Source organism: Trifolium pratense, linkage group LG6, assembly GCF_020283565.1.
Source record: "Trifolium pratense cultivar HEN17-A07 linkage group LG6, ARS_RC_1.1, whole genome shotgun sequence".
NCBI classification, from domain to species: Eukaryota; Viridiplantae; Streptophyta; class Magnoliopsida; order Fabales; family Fabaceae; genus Trifolium; species Trifolium pratense.
In genome coordinates, this window is record NC_060064.1 from 16,272,618 (window position 1) to 16,294,602 (window position 21,985).

The 21,985-nt window shown below is 33.5% G+C and overlaps 4 protein-coding genes across 5 annotated transcripts; 3 read left to right on the top strand and 1 right to left on the bottom strand.

The window, feature by feature from the left end:
- Positions 1 to 2,601: 2,601 nt before the first annotated feature.
- LOC123888331 (putative methyltransferase DDB_G0268948) lies at positions 2,602 to 4,443 on the bottom strand. The gene is made up of 2 exons (XM_045937361.1): positions 4,231 to 4,443; positions 2,602 to 3,341 (listed from the first exon to the last, which is right to left on the bottom strand). Exons 1-2 carry the CDS (start codon positions 4,378 to 4,380, stop codon positions 2,706 to 2,708), a joined length of 786 nt encoding a protein of 261 aa, XP_045793317.1. The 5' UTR covers positions 4,381 to 4,443; the 3' UTR covers positions 2,602 to 2,705.
- LOC123888330 (disease resistance protein RGA2-like) lies at positions 4,436 to 10,054 on the top strand. The gene is made up of 2 exons (XM_045937360.1): positions 4,436 to 4,580; positions 7,488 to 10,054. Exons 1-2 carry the CDS (start codon positions 4,439 to 4,441, stop codon positions 10,052 to 10,054), a joined length of 2,709 nt encoding a protein of 902 aa, XP_045793316.1. The 5' UTR covers positions 4,436 to 4,438.
- A 1,967-nt stretch (positions 10,055 to 12,021) lies between these two features.
- On the top strand, positions 12,022 to 15,250 carry LOC123888332 (disease resistance protein RGA2-like). The gene is made up of 2 exons (XM_045937362.1): positions 12,022 to 14,862; positions 15,063 to 15,250. The coding sequence occupies exons 1-2, from the start codon at positions 12,235 to 12,237 to the stop codon at positions 15,066 to 15,068; spliced, it is 2,634 nt and encodes an 877-aa protein (XP_045793318.1). The 5' UTR covers positions 12,022 to 12,234; the 3' UTR covers positions 15,069 to 15,250.
- Positions 15,251 to 18,401: 3,151 nt separating this feature from the next.
- LOC123888333 (disease resistance protein RGA2-like) lies at positions 18,402 to 21,985 on the top strand. 2 transcript variants are annotated; one of them, XM_045937363.1, is made up of 2 exons: positions 18,402 to 21,268; positions 21,546 to 21,985. In XM_045937363.1, exon 1 carries the CDS (start codon positions 18,610 to 18,612, stop codon positions 21,256 to 21,258), a length of 2,649 nt encoding a protein of 882 aa, XP_045793319.1. In that variant the 5' UTR covers positions 18,402 to 18,609; the 3' UTR covers positions 21,259 to 21,268; positions 21,546 to 21,985. The 2 variants fall into 2 exon arrangements, with proteins under 2 accessions (XP_045793319.1, XP_045793320.1); XM_045937364.1 differs by having other exon boundaries at positions 18,402 to 21,142.

Sequence of the window (21,985 nt, forward strand, 5' to 3'; positions counted from 1 at the left end):
AACAGTTGGGCATTAATTTCACATGGTAAGGGAACAGTTTGCCTTTCTCTAGATTTGAAGTTTACTCAAGCAATGCATCACATGGAGCGGGTTATTCAATGTATCCTTCAAAGATTGTGATCACAATCAATTTGTTCATAATTGCTATTTGAAGTATCCTTAACATGTAGTATGACCCAAGTAAAAAATAAAAATCTCTTTTCATAAACGAACAATGTTTAACCATTCTACGCGAATACAAACAAAAGCTTAAGTCTCCCATACGCGAGCTGACAAGCTATGTTTAACCACTCGAATGTGACCTAAACGTTGTTCCCTAAAATCAACCGAAAAATAAACATTTTCTACCCAGAACTACGTAGCTTTGAATTTCCCATCGCACCAGAGAATACGTAGGAGCAAGATTCAACATCTTGTCAAACACACTAATAAAAAAATTAACTTTCCCCCCTCTTGTAAATATTTTTAATAATTAATAAAAAACATGCAAATAAATTAAAACACTCCCTAAAATTTCAAAGGTTGTGGTGGCGGCAGAAGGATTCGAGCTTCTCTCTTTGGTGTCAATTTGCATTTCGACTCTCTCGTTCTTCCTTCAAACACTCATTCGAGGGAGCGCCCGTTTCGCGAGAAACATGGTCTTCATATGCATTTAACAAAATTTTATGCATAACACAACAATTTTATTAATTATTACACTACACAAGGAATTTACTAACGGGATGAAAAACACCTATGTGAAAAAGAAGAACATATATACCTTTTTCGCCTTCCTGTGAAGATTCAGATCATCCGGATGATATTCCTTGCAATTCCAGATCAGTCATCTTGTTGTTAATATCATAGAGTCTGTCCTATAACTTTTGTATGCTTTCGTACATGTCTGCCAATTAATCATCAACATTTGAAACTTGAACCGATGATGATTTACTAAAATCATTTTACTAATCTATAAGAAATCAATAAACCCTAGGAGAGGAAATTTAATTTCAGAGATTGAAGTTTTAAATTTCTTCTACTAGAGTTTATTGATTTCATGTAGATTAGTAAAGTTCAAGTTTCAAATGCTACTGATCAATTGTCGGAAATGGAAACGATTGAAGGAGTGACAGATCTTAAGAATCCAATGCTGAAGAAAGGAAAATCGATGGTAGCTGTTGAGTCTCCGCCACGATTAAACATGAACCGTTTGTTTTCACATTTAGCAAGAGGATATAAGTAAGTCACTTACTCACTCTCTCTTTGTTTATCGAAACATAAGAGAGAAAAAAAAAAAAGAAACGAATGAAAACTGAGAAATCAATGGTGACTGGTGATAAAGGCGGAAGAAGGTTTGAAGGAAATGAAAACGACTGAAGGGGTGACAAATCTGAACAATCCAATGTTGTAGAAAGGAAAATCAATGGTAGTTGTTGAGTCTCCGCCACGATTAAACATGAACTGTTTGTTTTTCACATTTTGCTAAGTAAGTCACTTTTACTCTCTCTCTCTTTGTTTATCGAAACAGAAGAGAGACAACAAAAAAAGAAACTAATGAAAACTGAGTTAATAGACCATGTCCTGCTTTCAAAAGGCCACACACAGACCTTAAAAATAAGCTTATAACCCAGCCCTTCCATTTCGTGACAAACCAAACTCAAAATTGGCAAAGTCTAACTCGACCTAACCTATTCTCAACTCTAATGCCCCCCTCCTTCCGTTGCTGTAAACAATATAATTGTTAATAACTAGTTGTAACATGAAGTCTTCCATGGTACACAAGTTGTGGAAAACATCATAACAAATACGAATTTTACAAAATCACCGTTAATCTTGATGGATCTCAATAACATATCAAATGATTTGCAATTTTCTTAAAAACTTTTATGGATGATCAATATGATATAAACATTCAATCAAACGGTGAATTTTATAAAATTCGTATTCGTTATGATGTTTTTTTACAACTTGTACACTATGGAAGCCTTCACTTTGGTCTTCACTTTGGAAATTATCCTTAATTACTTGTGGATGTCAATTCACTTATCTTCAATTTTGTGAAAAATTAAGGACTATATATTCTTAATTGTTCTTAAACGTTAAGAACAACATGTAACAAAAAAGAAGAAGCTAAGAACAATTTATTTGAGATATTCTAATTAATATACGTTAAAAATAACATTACTATATGATAAGTGCATCCTTAAAGAAGTTATGTCCATTTCCATCAGGTTCATCCTGTCATCTAATAAGGTGTAGTATACCAATTTGTCATGGCTGAAGGTGGGAACATCACCAAAAGAGGATCTTCTAATGTCAATTAACTTGAAAGTATAGTTTGAATAATATTATAATGAATACAAATTTTATAAAATTCAACGTTGTATTGAAAATTTATATCGTATAGATTATCCATAATATTTTCTTTAGAAAAATTGAAAATAATTTGATATGTTATTGAGACGAATCAAAATTAATAGTTTATGAGTTTTTATTGAATATTGTTAATTTCCAATTCATAAATTGTGAGTTTCTGTACTAATTTCAAGTGAACTGATCCAACTTTTAAAGTCATATATTTTATCCTGTAATGGTATTTCTGCATTCAATCAAAAGCACAAATAACATTAGAACTTGATCCTTATTATAAGGAGGGACATCAAATTAACAGAACCACTTAACATATGTTTCTGATCACACTAACGAGAACAATCATTTGCATATTTTCAAGCATCTCTTACTCTTCCAATTCTCAAATATACTTGAAACTTGGCAATCTTTTTACCATCTTCTCCCCAAGCAAGTTTGAATTTTTCAACAACATCATCCTTAAGAAGCTCAACCCCTTTATTCTTTGATATCTGATAACCTGACCTCGATCTTATATAATTCAAGAAATCATCAACATCCATCACAGTCTCCGCCTCAAACTCAAATGGTCCTGTGTGATCAACTCCTTCCACAGGCTCAAACGGAAAATCAATGTTTCTATAATTATCCTCAAGTAATTCGCGTCTTGGATCCCAATGAGGTCTCGCATCAAAAGAATATAACGTATGATGTAAAGCATCAACTGCATCATTAATACTTGGTGAAGTGTAACACCAAATAGCAATAACACCATGAGGTTTCTTGAGAACCCAATTGACTTGTTTGTAGAAGGTTGATAGATCAAGCCAGTGAAGGGCTTGAGCAATGGTCACAAGGTCTATGGTTCCTTGAGGTGACACCAATTGTTCAAGCTCAGTCATGGACATTGTTGATGGGGTGTGTTGGTATCGTATATTAGGAAGCTTGGCTGCAAATTCAAGTTGTTTCTCACTAGCATCTGTGGCTATCACATTCTCGTACAGTGTAGCTAACTGAAATATTCACAAATTAGTTTTCGTCATAGTAAAAAAAACTTGTATGAACAAAAAATGTATCATGTGTGTGTGTGGAAATTGTTGAATGTGTAGTTGTGTTGTTGGTTTGTTTGAAGTCCCTCAGGCTCCCGGGCGGTTAAGTGTATAAATATGTGAGGACAACTTCACCCTTTGAGCTATTTTTTGGATGAGATCCAAGCATATTTAACAGAAATTTGCTAAGCATTCCTTGTAGTTGTGGAGAATGTAGCATACAAATCTATGTGCAATCGAAGCCACGGTTTGGTCTAGTGGTGAGGGGTTTGGGTAGTATGCAAGAGGTCCTAGATTCGATCCTCAATTCCATTGTAAAAAAAAAAAAAAGAATCTATAGAGTAAGATTAAACTGTTCATGTACTCTACTATACCCTGTTATGTGCATAGTATAACCTTTAGACTGCTCGAGTTAGTTACAACTTTCAGCAACTGTGACCAACACCTAACTAATATCCTGTAACTGCCATGTACTATAAATAACCGAGTCCTATTGATTAGTCTGATAATTCCAATACACAGAACTTCCATATCAGATTCAGTTAACATCTGTAAGAAACTCAGAACTAATCAATTGTAACTACCCTAACCTCATCCCCATCTCTCTGGGAAAAAAAATTCCTATTTACAGATCAAATTGACATCCCCAATGAATTCTCTCCTTCCAACCTCTGACCACTTGCTTAAGGGCTAAAGACCTTTACCACTTAAACCAATTCATCGTTGACGATTATGATTTATTATATTTGTAAGCTAATATAACACTTGTGTTGGTATATCATGCAACATATAATAAGTAGATTAAAGTATTAATACACATTGAATAAAATAATACTAAGGATAAGAGACGCACAGATTTGGCAGCTTGACCAGTTCCGGTGGCAACATCCCAAGCGAGGTGGTGAGAGGGAGTTTTAGAAGCAATGAATTGGAAGAGTTGTGGTGGATAAGTTGGCCTTGAATCTGCATATTCCTTTCCCTGATTTGCAAAATGCTCTGCCATCTCTATTCAGATCTGTCACTCAAATTGTCCTTGCAGGATTTAATGAATGAATGAATGAATGAGAGGGAAAAACACTAATCTGCTGCACGGACTCACTCACTGTTTGATCCAATGGTTTTCAAACAAAGTCCACCATACACCATACACGTCCTTTCTCCACTGTAGAACCAACCTATGCTCTACTCTACTCAAAGTCAAAGGTTAAGGTACTACTCTAGTGTATTATTTGTAATTTTCATCAGTTTATTATCTGTTTTAAAATAACTTTTTTTTTTTTTTACTAATATTTTAAGATAATTGTCTCTTTTTGAAAAGATTAGTTTATGCAGTTACACATAGAGAATATTCGATTCACACAAAAAATTATATATTTAGATTCTCTAAAAAGTACAATATTAAATCTAAAAACAAGAGTTAATTTCATTGATTTATTAAATCTATAATCTATTTAAAAATATGCTAAATTGTTTAACTAATGACTTTGATATGAAATATGCTTTAACTAAATCTAACATGTCCTAACAAACTTTAAAAAGGTGAAGTCATATATACTTAAAGTAAAACTATTACGGATAATATGCTTCATTTGAGCCTTAATATTTTTGAAGAGACCACACTCATATGTTTGCTTAAGCATTCAGTACACCAAATTCATTATGAAAAACCGCGTTGCCGCTGCAGAAGTTCTTAGTATCTGTCTGCTTTAAGGTTGGCAGCACATCTAACACGCGTTCAATGTGATTATGTGAAGCTACAATTTTTAGCTTCCTTAATTTTATGGCTAGAATGTTTGGGGACGCGAGATTGCCACTCTTATCGTCAAGCCAAACAAGCTACTCCCTCCGTCCCAAATTATAAGGGAAAAAAGCTTATTTTTTTATCCCAAATTATAAGAGAAAAAATTATTTTCAAAAATGTTTTTTCCTTATTTTCATAAAATTAAATGCAAATTGCATTTAATTTCTTCTCTCTCTCATTTTCTCAATAAACAACAACCAATAAAAATTGTTTTTACATCTTCCTATACAACTTATTCCAAGGAAAACCCACAAAAATATATTTCAAATTCTCATGTTTTACTTTTTCTTAATAAGTGTGATTTTTTTATTTTCCCTTATAATTTGGGACGGAGGGAGTATAGTATTAAAATCTAACTTCTATAAATTACGGTGAATGCAACACTAGATAACGCGTTTACTCATTTATGTTGCAGAACTAAACAGGAAATTAGCCATGCAACATCTATCTATATATATAAATCCTAGATAGTTGTGGAATTGCCTATCTAAACCCTAATCCACAAACCAATGAAAACCTTTCATTTAGCCACATCATCCACTTACATCTATTTAATGTGGGGTACTAATTGTAATTATTATTATTAATATTTTGGGTTATTATTCATTTTAAATTATTTTTTTTATTTTTTTATTTTGTGTATTTTATTGTCTTTTTTTCAAAAAAGTTAATGTTTTTGCTAATAATCTTTTGTCCAATCTTTATAAATATAAGGAGTTGGTCGCCCTGTATGATTTTTATCATATTCGATATTTGAATATGAGTTAAGTTGATTTATCTTTACTCCAATAAGTTTCAAATTAATATAAATGTCAAATTCGATAATACAGTAGTTTTTTGGTAAGAGATAATGAAGTAGTTTATCCAACTCAGAATCCTCCAATAAGATTTATAATATAAATAAAAACTTATGTTTCAACATCGATTGTTTTCCATGGTCAATTATATGTTCATTTCCATAGTTATTTTGAAGAATGAGTTAAAGATATTGTTAATCAATGTTAATGAAGAAGATACCAAAGTAACTTCAAATGTGATGTATAAATAAGTTTTTTAAATGTATAAACATCTATATATATAATTCCTAGATAGTTATGCAACCACTAATCTAACCCTAATCCACGTCAGTTACTTATATCCAATTAAACCACCCAATAATGTCACATCACTTCTACTTACATCATTGTCATCTCTATACATTTTTTCATATCATACATTTATATACCTATGACTTTTCATTATACACTCACTCAACTAATAATAATAGGTTTTACTAAATTATACGCACTAATTAATCTTTTATACTATATATTGAATTATAGTGTTCAATTAAGAATCAAATGCACAATGTATGAGTATGACCACAAACCGTTTTCATAGCGACATGACAATTTATGGATTACCAACTTATTTTGGTAGACGCAATAGGATCCATTGTAATCTTTTCGAAAAGTATAAACACATCTTTAATATCTATCTTATATTTACATCACTTTTTTTTTTATTATTATTTTGTTGTTGTTGATGTTATTATTATTATTTTCATAATAATTATTATTTCAATTTATACGAATAATTTTTCAACATTACAATATAAAATACCTCATAATACCCGTGCATCGCACGGGTGTGGGACTAGTTTCTATCTCAAAATTGGGAAAACTATGTAGTCCATCAACAACCTTATACTTCACATGTTAATAATGTTATTATTATAATGCTAATTGGAGGCTGGCATGATAAATTGTTCAAATTTGTTGTGCTGCTTTGATGCTTACTTTACTTTTCTAAAGCAAGCTTGTGCCTTCTTTTCTTTTATAAAGCAATAATATTATTTTCCTTATTGGGTCATGCTAAACAGTGCTCTTGGGGCACTAGTTAAACATACTAAAAAAAGAAACAAATGATAAAGTTAATGATGAGAGAGAATAACTTTTCATATCATTAAAACATTGAATGCACAATTTACGAGATAAAACTTCTATATTTGTATCCTTAACTAGTGTCCGGGGGCACTGTTTAGCATTTTCCTTATTATTATTATTATTATTATTATTATTATTATTATTATTATTATTATTATTATTATTATTATTATTATTATTATTATTATTATTGTATGAACCACTTATTTGATTCTTCTAACAATGATAACGTAAACAAATAAACACAGCTTTTAATGTATTTGTTCTTGTTAGTTAATCTGAAGGCACAGTTACTACTTTGCTATCACAACTATATTTCTTCTATTTCCTGATTATTTGAAATGGCTGAATCATTTGTGTTTGATGTTGCTAATTCACTGTTAGGGAAACTTGCTTCTTATACTTATGAAGAAGCTTCTCGTGCCTATGGTCTGTACGAAGATCTCCAACGGATCAAAGACACTTTGTCAATTGTAAGAGGTCTGTTGTTGGATGCTGAGGAGAAGAAAAACCAACAACATGCATTGCGTGAATGGCTGAGGCAGATTCGTAACATATGCTATGACGCTGAAGATGTATTTGATGGATTTGAGTTGCAAGACAAGAAAAAGCAAGTTCTGGAAACTTTTGGTAGCAATTGGATGAAGGTACGCCACTACCTTTCTTCCTCTAATCCACTTGCTTTCCGATTTAAAATGTCCCACCAAATCAAAGAGATCAAGGATAGATTGGATAAGGTAGCAGCTGATGGAACCAGGTTTGGACTTATAATAATCGATGTTGAGCCCAGACCTACTGTCCAAAGGAGAGAATTCACTCATTCCCATGTTGATGCTTTGAGTGTAATAGGAAGAGAAGATGACAAGGAAGCTATTATCCAGCTTTTGGGGGAATCCAATCCTCAGGGTGACAGTGATAAAAGTCTTTGTGTCATTCCCATAGTGGGAATTGGAGGATTGGGGAAGACGACACTTGCAAAGTTGGTGTTCAATGACAAGAGGATAGATGAAGTTTTTCAATTGAAAAGTTGGGTGTGTGTCTCCAATGGTTTTGATATTAGGCACATAATTATCAAAATGATCAACTCTGCTTATGTTTCAGCATCAACTCCACCAAGTGTTGGTTGTACTGTTATTGCTCAGCAAGAAGACATTAACCACTTTGATATTGAGCAGTTACAAATTAGTCTAAGAAATAAACTTTCTGGTCAAAAGTTTATCCTAGTACTAGATGATATATGGAATGATGATCGTGCGAAATGGATTGAGTTGATAGATTTGATCAAAGTTGGTGCAGCGGAAAGTAAAATCATAGTGACAACACGTATCAACTCAATTGCTTCAATGATGGGTACTGTTCCTTCATATGTTTTGGGAGGTCTTTCGCCAGAGAATTGTTTGACTCTATTTGTGAAATGGGCATTCAAGGATGGAGAAGAAGAACAATATCCAAATCTAGTTGAGATTGGTAAAGAAATTGTGAAAAAATGTGCAGGAGTTCCGCTGGCTGTCAGAACATTAGGAAGTTCCCTATTCTCAAAATTTGATTTAAATAAGTGGTTATTCGTAAGAGACCACGAGATATGGAATTTAGAACAAAAGAAAGATGATATTTTACCTGCATTAAAATTAAGCTATGATGAAATGCCATCCTATCTGAGGCAATGTTTTGCCTATTTTTCCTTGTTTCCTAAAGATCATACCTTTAATGTCTTTGAAATGGCTTTTATGTGGATAGGCCTTGGATTAGTTCAATCCATGAATGGAAGTGAAAAGCTTGAGCATATTGCCAGAGAATATATACATGAGTTACATTCAAGGTCATTGCTTCAAGATTTCAATGACTTTGTGTACAATTCTGATTTCAAAATGCATGATTTGATACATGATCTTGCACTGTATGTTGCAAAAGAGGAGTTTGTAAGGGTAGACTCAAATACTCGGAATATATCAGAACAAGCAAGACATTTATCGATTATTGAAAATGATTCACTCGAGCATGTTTTGTTCCCCATGTCTACAAGTGTACGAACTATTCTACTTTTCAGCAAAGGAGCGGGCCTTGACAATGAAGCATTGTTAGATACATGGGTATCAAGATATAAGTACCTGCGATATTTAGATATAAATGTTTCTTCATTTGAAACTCTACCTGATTCAATATCTAAATTGAAGCATTTGCGTATTCTTGTTCTTACTAATAATAGAAACATCAAAAGACTTCCTCATTCAGTTTCCAAACTCCATAATTTGCAAGTTTTGCAATTCGATGGATGCACAGAGCTTGAAGCATTGCCAAGAGGGTTAGGGAAGATGATCGGCCTTCAATATTTGGTGATAACCACCAAACAATCAGTTCTGTCATTGGCTGAATTTGTTAACTTGAAACATCTTCAAGTTTTGGCTTTTCATTGTTGTAAAAATATGAAGTTGTTATTCAGCAGGGTACAACAGTTCACCTCCATTGTAACACTGTCTTTGCAGTCATGTTGGAGCTTGGAATCACTGCCTCTTCATCTTTTTCCGAATTTAGAGTCTCTATTAATTTCAGACTGCAAGATATTACGCACGTCGTTCAACAGTGAAAGTCCAATTCACAAATTGAGGTTGAAAAATTTGTATATTGGGGATTTTCCAGGGATTTCAACATTGCCTGAATGGATTGAAGGTGCTGCACAAACTATAGAGACCTTGGTAATTTATGAACTTCCTAACCTTCTGATGCTTCCTGAGTGTCTGACAACAATGACTCATCTTAAATGGCTTGACATTATTGGTTGTCCTCAACTCTTGAACCTTCCAAGTGACATACATCACCTCACTGCCCTTAAAGAGTTGCACATAGCAGGTTGTCCTGAATTGTGCAGAAAATGTAAGCCGCAATTTGGTGAGTACTGGCCTATTATTGCACACATCAAAAATGTTTTCATTGAACTTATAGGGGAGGAGTAGGAGGAGGAGGAGGAGGAGGAGGTGGTGGATGAGAAGAAAGAGGAGGAACAGGATGAGGAGGAGGATGAATGGAGACATTAACCTTGAAGGTAAGCTTATCATTTTGTATCAAATAAGTATTGATTGCCCCTCCTAAACTAGTTTTTAATTGAAAATTTAAGGTTAGAATTAAATTTGGAAACTTATATATGTGTTGTAACTTGTAATCATTATATGTTGCCTGATTTTAACAGCATTTAACTAGAACTCTAGAAGTGACTATCAACTATGATGAAACCCGGTGTCAACCTTTTTAATGAGCTCTACAAGGTTTTATGAGTAAGATGGTTAGTTAGGGATTAATTATTTCCATGAGTTTGTTAGCTAATAGATTCATGTAACACTACACCTTCTCAGTAACTTTAACCATTTCTTTTGAGTGTCATTTTTACCAATAGAATGAGATCACAGAAAACAGAAAAAAGTTATATTTGTTATATCAATAAAAGAGAAGTTTATTTGAGAGTGATGTTTGGTTTATTTACTGGACTAGGTATGATGAAAAGGGAAAATCAAATTTGAAGGGACATATATGCAGCATTCAGTATGATAGAGCAAAGCAGCAAGTGATGGTGTTGGAGAAGAGGAATGTCATTGAGAGCCTTTAGATGTAGTCAAATAATTGAAAAGATTATTCTTTTTCATCCTATATTCCCAGTACTCAAAAACATCTTTTATGTGTACTTAGCATTTTTTATTTTTCTTGAATTTGAAGGTAAATGTGATTTAATGGACCATGGATTTTTTATTTTCTTTCCCAATGAAGTAATTGAAGCCAATGGTGAATCTCCTTTGTATTTTCTCAAAAGTGACATATACTTTGTTTTAACATACCACTTTTCTTACAAGAAGAAGAATGTTTTGACTTGTAAACTTCAATTGTCAAACCTTTGCAAGTAGCATCAATCTATAGGTGCATGAAACTTGAAATATTAACCAAATACTTATTGATCCTGATTAGTCTCAGACAAGTTGGGAACGGCCACAAAACAATATGTTTTCCTAAGAGTAGAAAAGCACATTTCATTCGGATGAACTGAAAAAGATTTTTCCCTTTCAAACTGGCCTATACCACTGGTGTTCATTCAATCAATTGTTTCTTTAAGATGATGCTTGAGTTTATAAACTTGTAAGATTCACGGGCTACAATTTCATTCGTACAGAAGAATGTCTTTTAGATGTGCTGTGAGATTCTGAAGTTTCTTTAAATAGGATAAGGTTAACGATTAGTTTGTTGGGAGGGAAAACTTTTTAGCAGAAAATTTGTTAGCAGGAAATACTTTTTTCAGAATAACAGAGGTGCCCAATTTCACCGGTACACAGACAGTGTTGTTTAGAAGTGCACCAATTTTGACCAAATGATAGAGTTGTACAATCACTAATTCAGCCCAAGTATAGTTTTATATTATATTTTTATTTTCAACAAAAATATTGGTAAAAAAAAAAAGACTGCACCAAAACAGTCCAAAAAGGGAATGCACCATAGAATCTCCCTTAAAAATATGGTTAATTCAATTGAATTTATGGTTAATTAATTGAATTCATAGTAAAACTTGTGGTTAGTTCCACAATATCAGAATTTTGAACAAAATCTAAATTAATCATCTACACAATTGAACTAGTCATAATTTTAAAGGTGATTAATTAAATGTCGCATGTGTAGGAAAAGTTAAGTGTCCATAAAACATTTTTGGCTGTCTAAACCTATTCATTCCCATGTGAAAATGGGAAAGAGTATCATCTAAGTCTCCTCCACCACACGGAAGAATGCAGAGTCAACAAAAGTCAAATGCCACAACAACCTTAAGGATATTATATTAGCTGCTGGGCCTTCCCGTTGCATGCTTCACATTTTGTATAATGCTGATTGGAGGTTAGCATATTCAAACTTGTTGTGCTGCTTAATTCTTATTTTACTTAAGTGGAGCTTGTGCTTTCTTTTCTTTTATAAAGCAATAATATGATTATTCTGTGAACCACTTATTTGATTCTTCTAACAATCATAATGCAAACAAATAAACACATGAACTTTTAAGTTGGTAGATTGGCTATTCTTGTTAGTTGATCCGAAACCACAATTACTAATTTACTACCACAACTTCAATATTTCTGCTATATATTTCCTTCTAGTTAACATTGACATGGCTGAATCATTTGTGTTTGGTGTTGCTGATTCACTGTTAGGGAAGCTTGCATCATATGCTTATGAAGAGGCTTCTCGTGCCTATGGTGTGTATGAAGATCTCCAACGGATTAAAGATACTTTGTCAATTGTCAAAGGTCTACTGCTGGATGCTGAGGAGAAGAAGAACAAACAACATGCCTTGCGTGAATGGCTGAGGCAGATTCGTAACATATGCTCTGATGCTGAAGATGTATTGGATGGATTTGAGTTGCAAGACAAGAAAAAACAGGTTATGAAAGTTTTTGGTAGCACTTCGATGAAGGTACGCCACTTCTTTTCTTCCTCTAATCCACTTGCTTTCCGATTTAAGATGTCATGCCAAATCAAAGAGATTAAGGATAGATTGGATAAGGTAGCAGCTGATGGAACTAGGTTTGGACTCATGAGAATCGATGATGAGCCTGGACTTTCTGTGCAAAGAAGGGAATTGACTCATTCCCATGTTGATGTTTCAAGTGTAATAGGGAGGGAGAATGACAAGGAAGCAATTATCCAACTTTTGATGGAGTCTAATCCAAAGGGTCTTGGTGATAAAAGTCTATCTGTTATTCCCATAGTGGGAATTGGAGGATTGGGGAAAACCACACTTGCAAAGTTGGTGTTCAATGATAAGAGGATAGATGAAGTCTTCCAAATGAAGATTTGGGTGTGTGTCTCCAATGATTTTGATATTAGGCACATAATTATCAAAATTATTAACTCTGCTTTTCTTTCATCTTCACCTCCACCTAGTGTTTCTATTTCTCACCAAGAAGACATTAACCACTTTGATATTGAGCAGCTACAGATTCGTCTAAGACATAAACTTTCTAGTCAAAAGTTTATCCTCGTGTTAGATGATATATGGAGTGATGATCGTGCAAAATGGATTGAGTTGTTAGATTTGCTTAAAGTTGGTGCTGCAGAAAGTAAAATCATAGTGACAACACGTAGCAACCCAATTGCTTCAATGATGGGTACTGTTCCTTCATATGTTTTGGAAGGTCTTTCGGAAGAGAACTGTCTGTCTCTATTTGTGAAATGGGCATTCAAGGACGGGGAAGAAGAAAAATATTCAAATCTGGTTGAGATCGGAAAAGAAATTGTGAAAAAATGTGCAGGTGTTCCGCTGGCTGTCAGAACTCTAGGAAGTTCCTTGTTCCCAAAATATGATTTAAATAAGTGGATATTCGTAAGAGACCATGAGATATGGAATTTGGAACAGAAGAAAGATGATATTTTACCTGCATTAAAATTAAGCTATGATCAAATGCCATCCTATTTGAGACAATGTTTTGCTTTTTTTTCTTTGTATCCAAAAGATTATATCTTTAATGTCGCTTCAATTACTACTTTGTGGATAGCCCTTGGACTAGTTCGACCCAGAAATGGAATTGAAAAGCCAGAGAATATTGCAAGAGAATGTATTGATGATTTACTTTCAAGATCGTTTCTTCAGGATTTCAATGATTATGAGTTCAATTGTGACTTCAAAGTGCATGATTTGATACATGATCTTGCATTATATGTTGCAAAAGAGGAGTTTGTAATGGTAGACTCAAATACACAGAATATATCAGACCACGCAAGACATTTATCAATTGTTGAAAATGATTCACTTGGTCATGTTATATGCCCTAACTCCAAAAGTGTAAGAACTATTCTATCTCCGGTTGAAGGTGTGGGCCTTGACAACGAAACATTGTTGCATACATGGCTATCAAGATATAAATACTTGCGGTATTTAGATTTAAGTGATTATTCATTTGAGACTCTTCCTAACTCTATTGCTAAATTGGAGCACCTGCGTGTTTTCATTCTCAATAATAATATCAAAATCAAGAGACTTCCTCATTCTATTTTCAAACTCCTTAATTTGCAAATCTTGGATCTCAGTGGATGCACAAAGCTTGAAACATTGCCAAAAGGATTAGAGAAGATGATCAGCCTTCAATATTTATCTATAACCACCAAACAATCAATTCTGTCATTGGATGAATTTGCAAACTTGAACCATCTTCAGTTTTTGGCTTTCAGTTACTGTAAAAATATGAATTTTTTTTTCAGCATGGCACATCAACTCACCTCTCTTGAAACATTGTCTTTGTATTCGTGTTGGAACCTGAAATCATTACCTCTTCATATTTTTCCAAAATTGCAGACTCTAATAATTGTAGACTGCAAGATGTTAAATATGTCGTTGAACAATGAAAACACAATTCAAAAATTGAGGTTGAAACATTTGTGTATAGGGGATTTTCCAAGGCTTTTGACATTGCCCGGATGGATTGAAGGTGCTGCAGAAACTTTAGAGACCTTGACAATTTATAAATTTCCTAATCTTAAGACGCTTCCTATGTGTCTGACAACATTGACCCGTCTTAAAAAGCTCTATATTTATGATTGTCCTCAAATATCGAGCCTTCCATGTGACATACATCATCTAACTTCCCTTGAAGATTTGGTCATAGAAGATTGTCCTGAGTTGTGCCGAAAATGTAAGCCGCAATCTGGTGAACACCAGCCTATGATTGCTAGCATAAAAAATGTTTCCATCGGAGAACCAAGAGGACAGGAGGAGGAACGAAGACATCAGACTTCAAAGGTAAACTTATAATTTTGTATTAAATAAGAGTTGATTGCACCTCCACAACCTTTTTCCACTTGAAAATTTATATGTGATGTAATCTTGATGTTGTATGATTTTAACATCACTTGAATTGATTATCATCTAGTTGAATTGATGTTGTATGATTTTAACATCACTTGAATTGACAATGATGTTTGCTTTATTTACTGGACTAGGTATGATGAAAAGAGAAAAGCAAATTTGAAGGGACATATGCAGTATAACTTTCATGAGTAAAGCAGGTCCAGTAATCAACAAGATTGCCAAGATGTTTCCATCAGCACATTTGATGTAACCAAATAATTGAAATTTTTTATTTTCTTCCATCTTATATTTCCAATACAGAAAGATATCTGTATGAAAACTTATCATTTATCATTTGTTGAATTTAAATGTGATTTAGTGGACCATGTATTTAATTTGTTTGAATCAGTGATATACAAACATATTCAAGTAGCACCACTGTATAGATGCATGCATGAAGCTAGGAAGATTAATCAACAATTTATTGGTCTGGTTAGTCTCATACAAGTTGGGCAAATCCACAAAACAGTATGTTTTCCTGAGACTAGAAAAACACATTTGACATCTCTTAAAATTATGAAAACTTGACTGCCTTTGTTAGCAACTGTTGGAGTTTGAAGCCCTGGCAGAAATAGTATTAAAAAAACTGAAGCATTTTCGTATATAAGAAAATTGAGAAACTGTGATGGCCCTTTTCCACTATTGTTTCTACTTGCATTTCCTAACTGTCAAACCTCAGTATATAGCATAGTAATTGCAGATCTTGTAAAATTTCTGCCTAAATGGCTACCAAAATTCTCACAACTTGTGTAAATTACCTAACTGATTGTTCAAATAAAATCCAAATAAACAGCAGTAAACTTTTACTTTCTTTCAAACTGGCCTATATCACTGGTCTACATTCAGTCAAGTGTTTCTTTAAGGTGATGAAGAAGTTTGTTAAAAGTCTCACATCGGTTGAGAAATGACCTGACTAATTTCTAAGAAAGTTTAAAAACTTGGAAGATTCATGGGCTATAATTTCATTCGTACAGAAGAATGTCCATTAAATGTGCTGTGGAATTCTGAAGCTTCAGCTTTTTTATTTCTTTTTGTTGTATAGGTAAATTTTAGAAAGTTCATTGTTTTCAAAATTTGATTTAAATAAGTGGATATTTGTTAGAGACTCTAAGATATGGAATTTAAGACAAACAAAGATGACATTTTACCTGTGCTCAAGTTAAGCTACGATCAAATGCCATCTAATTTGGTTACTTTCATCATATTTGGTTACTTTCAATCCATTTGGTTGATTGTATTCTTTTTTTTCTTTTTTTTAAATTATATTTTTCTTTATTTCAAGATAGTGTAATGGATTTGTCAAATATAGTGTAATTGAAAAAAAGAAGAAGGGTGTTATCAATTATATACACCGTATGTTGGTTCTAGATTTATATTGTCTTGATATTCAACTTTTTTTTTTCTACAATGATTTGCTTTGGGTTGATTTTTGTGTCTTTGAATAATTGTTTTTTATGTCTTATTTTGTTTATACTTTTTTATGTTTTCTCCTCACATGCGAATTTTTTTATGTTTTCTTCATATTTGGTTACTTTCAATCCATTTGGTTGATTATATTCTTTTTTTTTTAAATTATATTTTTCTTTATTTCAAGATAGTGTAATGGATTTGTCAAATATAGTGTAATTGAAACAAAAAAAGGGTGTTATCAATTATATACACCGTATGTGGTGGATTCTAGGGTGGGAGATCTTAACATATCTCTCATCAATGCACCATATCTTTTATCCATTGGATAAAATGCATTATTTATATTTCTTCTATTATTAAAGTTTTTAAATATTTAGGATGTATAAAAGTGATTTGACCTTATTTAATATCACACTTTTGTATTTATATTTCCGAAACTTTATAATAAAACAGGAAACAAAAATAATTGAATCAATTTTCTCATCTACGATCATTTTTTTTTATCTTGACTAAGATTCGAACCCTCAACCCTTCAGTGCAAGGCAATATTTCCAACCACTATGACAAGTATACCAATTGTGTATCTACGATCATCAAAATGGAAATAATTTCATATATATATATATATATATATATATATATATATATATATATGTTGAAATTTGGGGTAATTTAGGTGAAAGAATAGGAGAAAATAATAAGGAACAATAAAATATTATTGATAATAATGTCAATAACCCTAATTACAATATTTACATTACTATTTACATGAATAAAATAGTATGACTACCTTGGTATTTATAACCAAGTGAATAAACTTAAATCTAAACTAAATCCCTTTATTATAGGGCTAAGAATAAACAAACCAAATCATAGAGATATTTTCTCAACAAATAATATAATATTTTCTATATTCTAACACTCCCCCTCAAGCTAAAGCTTACTAAGCTTTAAGCTTGTTACAAAATTAACCCTAAAAATAAATTAAATCCATTGATAGCAAGCCATAAAGAGCAGCAATCAAAGAAATAGTAAAGCAGCGACCGAAGAGATGAATCCATATCAAATTAAGTAAAAATGTTCGCAGATTAAAGTATTACAAACGGGGTATGCCCGCGGATTAACGTATCACAAACGGGGTATGCCGCGGATTAAGGGAAAACAAATGGGGTATGCCCGCTGATTAAGGTATCACAAACGGGGTATGCCCGCGGATTAAGGGATCACAAACGGGGTATGCCCGCGGATTAAGGGATAACAAACGGGGTATGCCCGCAAATTAAGGGATCACAAACGGGGTATGCCCGCGGATTAATGGAAAACAAACGGGGTATGCCCGCTGATTAAGGTATCACAAACGGGGTATGCCCGCGGATTAAGGGATCACAAACGGGGTATGCCCGCGGATTAAGGGATAACAAACGGGGTATGCCCGCAAATTAAAGAATCACAAACGGGTAACAAAATAAAAAGAAATTTCAATGACGGCTAGGGTTTATATGAAAAAAAGGTTAAGTAAAGCATATATGAACAAAAAGGTAAGTAAAACGAAGAATAATCGAGAGTTAAATCTCGGGGAAAATTGAAGCGGAATTATGTTTCAAGGTGGATACCATGGCTCTGATACCATGTTGAAATTTGTGGTAATTTAGGTGAAAGAATAGGAGAAAATAATAAGGAACAATAAAATATTATTGATAATAATGTCAATAACCCTAATTACAATATTTACATTATTTACATTATTATTTACATGAATAAAATAGTATGACTACCTTGTTATTTATAACCAAGTGAATAAACTTAAATCTAAACTAAATCCCTTTATTATAGGGCTAAGAATAAACAAACCAAATCATAGAGATATTTTCTCAACAAATAATATAATATTTTCTATATTCTAACAATATATATATATATATATATATATATATATATATATATATATATATATATATATATATATTCTCAGTCATCTCCATTTACAAGATCTGTGCTGTGTACATTAGAGCACTGCTTGGATTAATCGAACAGTCTATTTTGTAGAGTGCACATGATTGATTTGCTTGACTTGGGTGGTTGCCAAGTCTAGAGTTGACCACAACACAACCACAAACTTGGAGTTGAAGTATCTCCTTGTTATCTACAACACAACACAACACAACCACATTCTGGCAACTATACACAAACTTTTACATCCCAAACTATCCTTACCTTGTTGATATTGACATGGCAGAATCATTTGTGTTTGATATCACTGATTCACTCTTAGGGAAACTTGCTTCATATGTTTATGAAGAAGCTTCTCGTGCCTATGGTGTGTCTAAAGATCTACAACGGATCAAAGATACTCTGTCAATTGTCAGAGGTTTGTTGTTGGATGCTGAGCACAAGAAGAACCAACAACATGCCTTGCGTGAATGGCTAAAGCAGATTCAAAACATCTGCTATGATGCAGAAGATGTATTGGATGAATTTGAGTTACAACACAAGAAAAAACAAGTTCTGGAAGCTTCTGGCAGCACTATGGTAAAGGTAAGTCACTTGTTTTCTTCCTCTAGTCCACTAGCTTTCCGTTTTAAGATGGCACATCAACTCAAAAAGCTCAAAAATAGATTAAATAAGGTAGCAGCTGATGGAACTGGATTTGGACTTGTGAGAATACATGATGAGCCAAGACTTGCTGTGCAAAGAAGAGAATTGACTCATTCCCATGTTGATGCTTCAAGTCTCATAGGGAGGGAGAACGAAAAGGAATCAATTATAAAGCTTTTGATGGAATCCAATCCTCGGGGTCTTGGTACGAAAAGTATGTCTGTTATTCCCATTGTGGGAATCGGAGGATTGGGGAAAACCACACTTGCAAAATTGGTATTCAACGATAAGAAGATAGATGAAGTTTTCCAATTGAAGATATGGGTGTGCGTCCCTGATGATTTTGATATTAGGAAGATAATTATCAAAATTATCAACTCAGCTTTTTCTTCAACTTCAGCTCCACCAAGTGTTGCTTTTGCTCACCAAGAAGACATTAACCACTTTGACATTGAGCAGCTACAAATTTGTCTAAGACATAAACTTTATGGTCAAAAGTTTATCCTCGTACTAGATGATATATGGAATGATGATCGTGCAAAATGGATTGAGTTGACAGATTTGATCAATGTTGGTGCAGCAGAAAGTAAAATCATAGTGACGACACGTAGCAACTCAATTGCTTCAATGATGGGCACTGTTTCCCCATATGTTTTGGAAGGTCTTTCTCTGGATAATTGTTTGTCTTTGTTTGTGAAATGGGCATTTAAGGATGGAGATGAAGAAAAATATTCAAATCTAGTTGAGATCGGAAAAGAAATTGTGAAAAAATGTGCAGGAGTTCCGTTGGCTGTCAGAACATTAGGAAGTTCTTTGTTCTCAAAATATGATTTAAATAAGTGGATATTCGTAAGAGACCATGAGATATGGAAGTTAGAACAGAAGAAAGATGACATTTTACCTGCATTAAAATTAAGTTACGATGAAATGCCATCCTATTTGAGACAATGTTTTGCTTATTTTTCCTTGTTTCCCAAAAATGATGCCATTATTGTCATAAATATTACTACTTTGTGGATAGCCCTTGGATTAGTTGAATCCACGAATGAAAGTGAAGAACTAGAGCATATTGCTAGAGAATATATACATGAGTTACATTCAAGATCCTTTCTTCAGGATTTCACGGACAAGGGGGACCTTAGCTTTTTCAAAATGCATGATTTGATACATGATCTTGCATTGTATGTTGCGAAAGAGAAGTTTGTAATTGTAGACTCAAATAATCGGAATATGTCTGAACAAGCAAGACATTTATCGATAATTGAAAATGATTCTCTTGACCGTGTTTTGTTCTCCAAGTCCAAAAGTGTAAGAACTATTTTATTTCCAGTTAAAGGGGTTGGCCTTGACAATGAATCATTGTTGGATCTATGGATATCAAGATATAAATACTTGCGATTTTTAGATTTGACTGATTCTTCATTTGACACTCTGCCTAACTCAATTGGTGAATTGAAACACCTGCGTGGTCTTGGTCTATCTAATAACAATAAACTCAAAAGACTTCCTCATTCTATTTTCAAACTCCATAATTTGCAATTCTTGTACCTCGATGGATGCACAGAGCTCGAAACTTTGCCAAGAGGATTAGGAAAGATGACTAACCTTCGACTGTTGAGTATAACAACCAAACAATCAGTTTTGACATTGACTGAATTTGTAAACTTGAACCATCTTAAGTGTTTGGTATTTCAATATTGTAAAAATATGAAGTTTGTATTCAGTGGGGAACAACAGCTCACTTCCATTGAAACACTGTGTTTGTATTCATGTGGGAGCCTAGAATCCTTACCTCTCCATATTTTTCCGAAATTACAGTCTCTAGTAATTGCAGACTGCAAGATGTTAAACTTGTCGTTGAACAACGAAAGCCCAGTCAAAAAATTGATGATGAAACATTTGTTTGTTAACGATATTCCAGGGCTTTTGACATTGCCTGGATGGATATGTGCAGCAGAAAATTTAGAGACCTTGACAATTTATGACCTTTCTAATCTTCAAACTTTTCCCGAGTGTCTGACAACAATGACTCATCTTAAAAGGCTCGTCATTAGGGGTTGTCCTCAACTATTGAGCCTTCCTAGTGGCATACATCATCTCACCGCCCTTGAAGAATTGTACATAGATGGCTGTCCTGAATTGTGCAGAAAATGTCAGCCACAATCTGGTGAGTACTGGCCCATGATTGCTCACATCAAAAGAGTGATCATTGAGGACGAGAATTATGTTGAGCTACTGGAACTCTTAATCAGCTTTGAGAGACTTACCAATTCTGTTATTTAGAACATGTTTGGTATGAAGCAAAACAAATTAATAAATAAATCTTCTTTCACTAGTATTGTAGACTGTATTTAAGTTTCTTTTTATATCTTTTGGAAAAAATAGGTGCTGCTTGTTGCAACACTTAGAGCGTTTTCAATCTGTATTAGGGAATGGTAGAACATATTAGAAAACTCAATATTTATCATTTGTTGAAAAGTTGAAGGTAATTTAACTGGCTATGGCTTTTGTTAACATTCCTCCCCACTGAAGGAATTGAGACTAATGGCAGTGAATCTCCTCTTTTACAGGGAGCCTATATGGTTGGTAATCGATATCGTGTTCATGTTTGGATCAAACTTAGGTATAGTACCTACCATAGGGACTGTGCATACTGTGCTTTGTTAATTATACATACTGTGCACACTCAGTGATAACATGGTCAAGCAATGAAAATAGAGGGAGGAGAATCACCATTGGACCTTTGGAACTAGTGCTTATCTATAGAAAGCTTGGAGCTTGAAATATCAACCAAAAAATTATGAAGCCTGAGATCAGCCTCAAAGGCAACTCGATCTGGAACAATTCTGAGACTAGAAAGCCACATTTAACTTCATTTCAATTCTATTTGAAGAGATACTTCACTTGACCAGTTGATTCCATTTATTAAATCATTGATAAGTTGCTGATGGAGTTTTAAGCCTGTTGCCATATAGCATGCAAAATATAAATGAACCATTTTCGATAGTAA

Bases quoted from the DNA above. Each gene is read 5' to 3' on its own strand.
- LOC123888332 (XM_045937362.1), top strand. From the start codon at position 12,235: ATGGCTGAATCATTTGTGTTTGGTGTTGCTGATTCACTGTTAGGGAAG.
- LOC123888330 (XM_045937360.1), top strand. From the start codon at position 4,439: ATGAGAGGGAAAAACACTAATCTGCTGCACGGACTCACTCACTGTTTG. The intron at 4,581-7,487 runs GTTAAGGTACTA...ATTCACTGTTAG, and splicing joins TACTCTACTCAAAGTCAAAG to GGAAACTTGCTTCTTATACT.
- LOC123888331 (XM_045937361.1), bottom strand. From the start codon at position 4,380: ATGGCAGAGCATTTTGCAAATCAGGGAAAGGAATATGCAGATTCAAGG. The intron at 3,342-4,230 runs GTGCGTCTCTTA...TGAATATTTCAG, and splicing joins CTGGTCAAGCTGCCAAATCT to TTAGCTACACTGTACGAGAA.
- LOC123888333 (XM_045937363.1), top strand. From the start codon at position 18,610: ATGGCAGAATCATTTGTGTTTGATATCACTGATTCACTCTTAGGGAAA.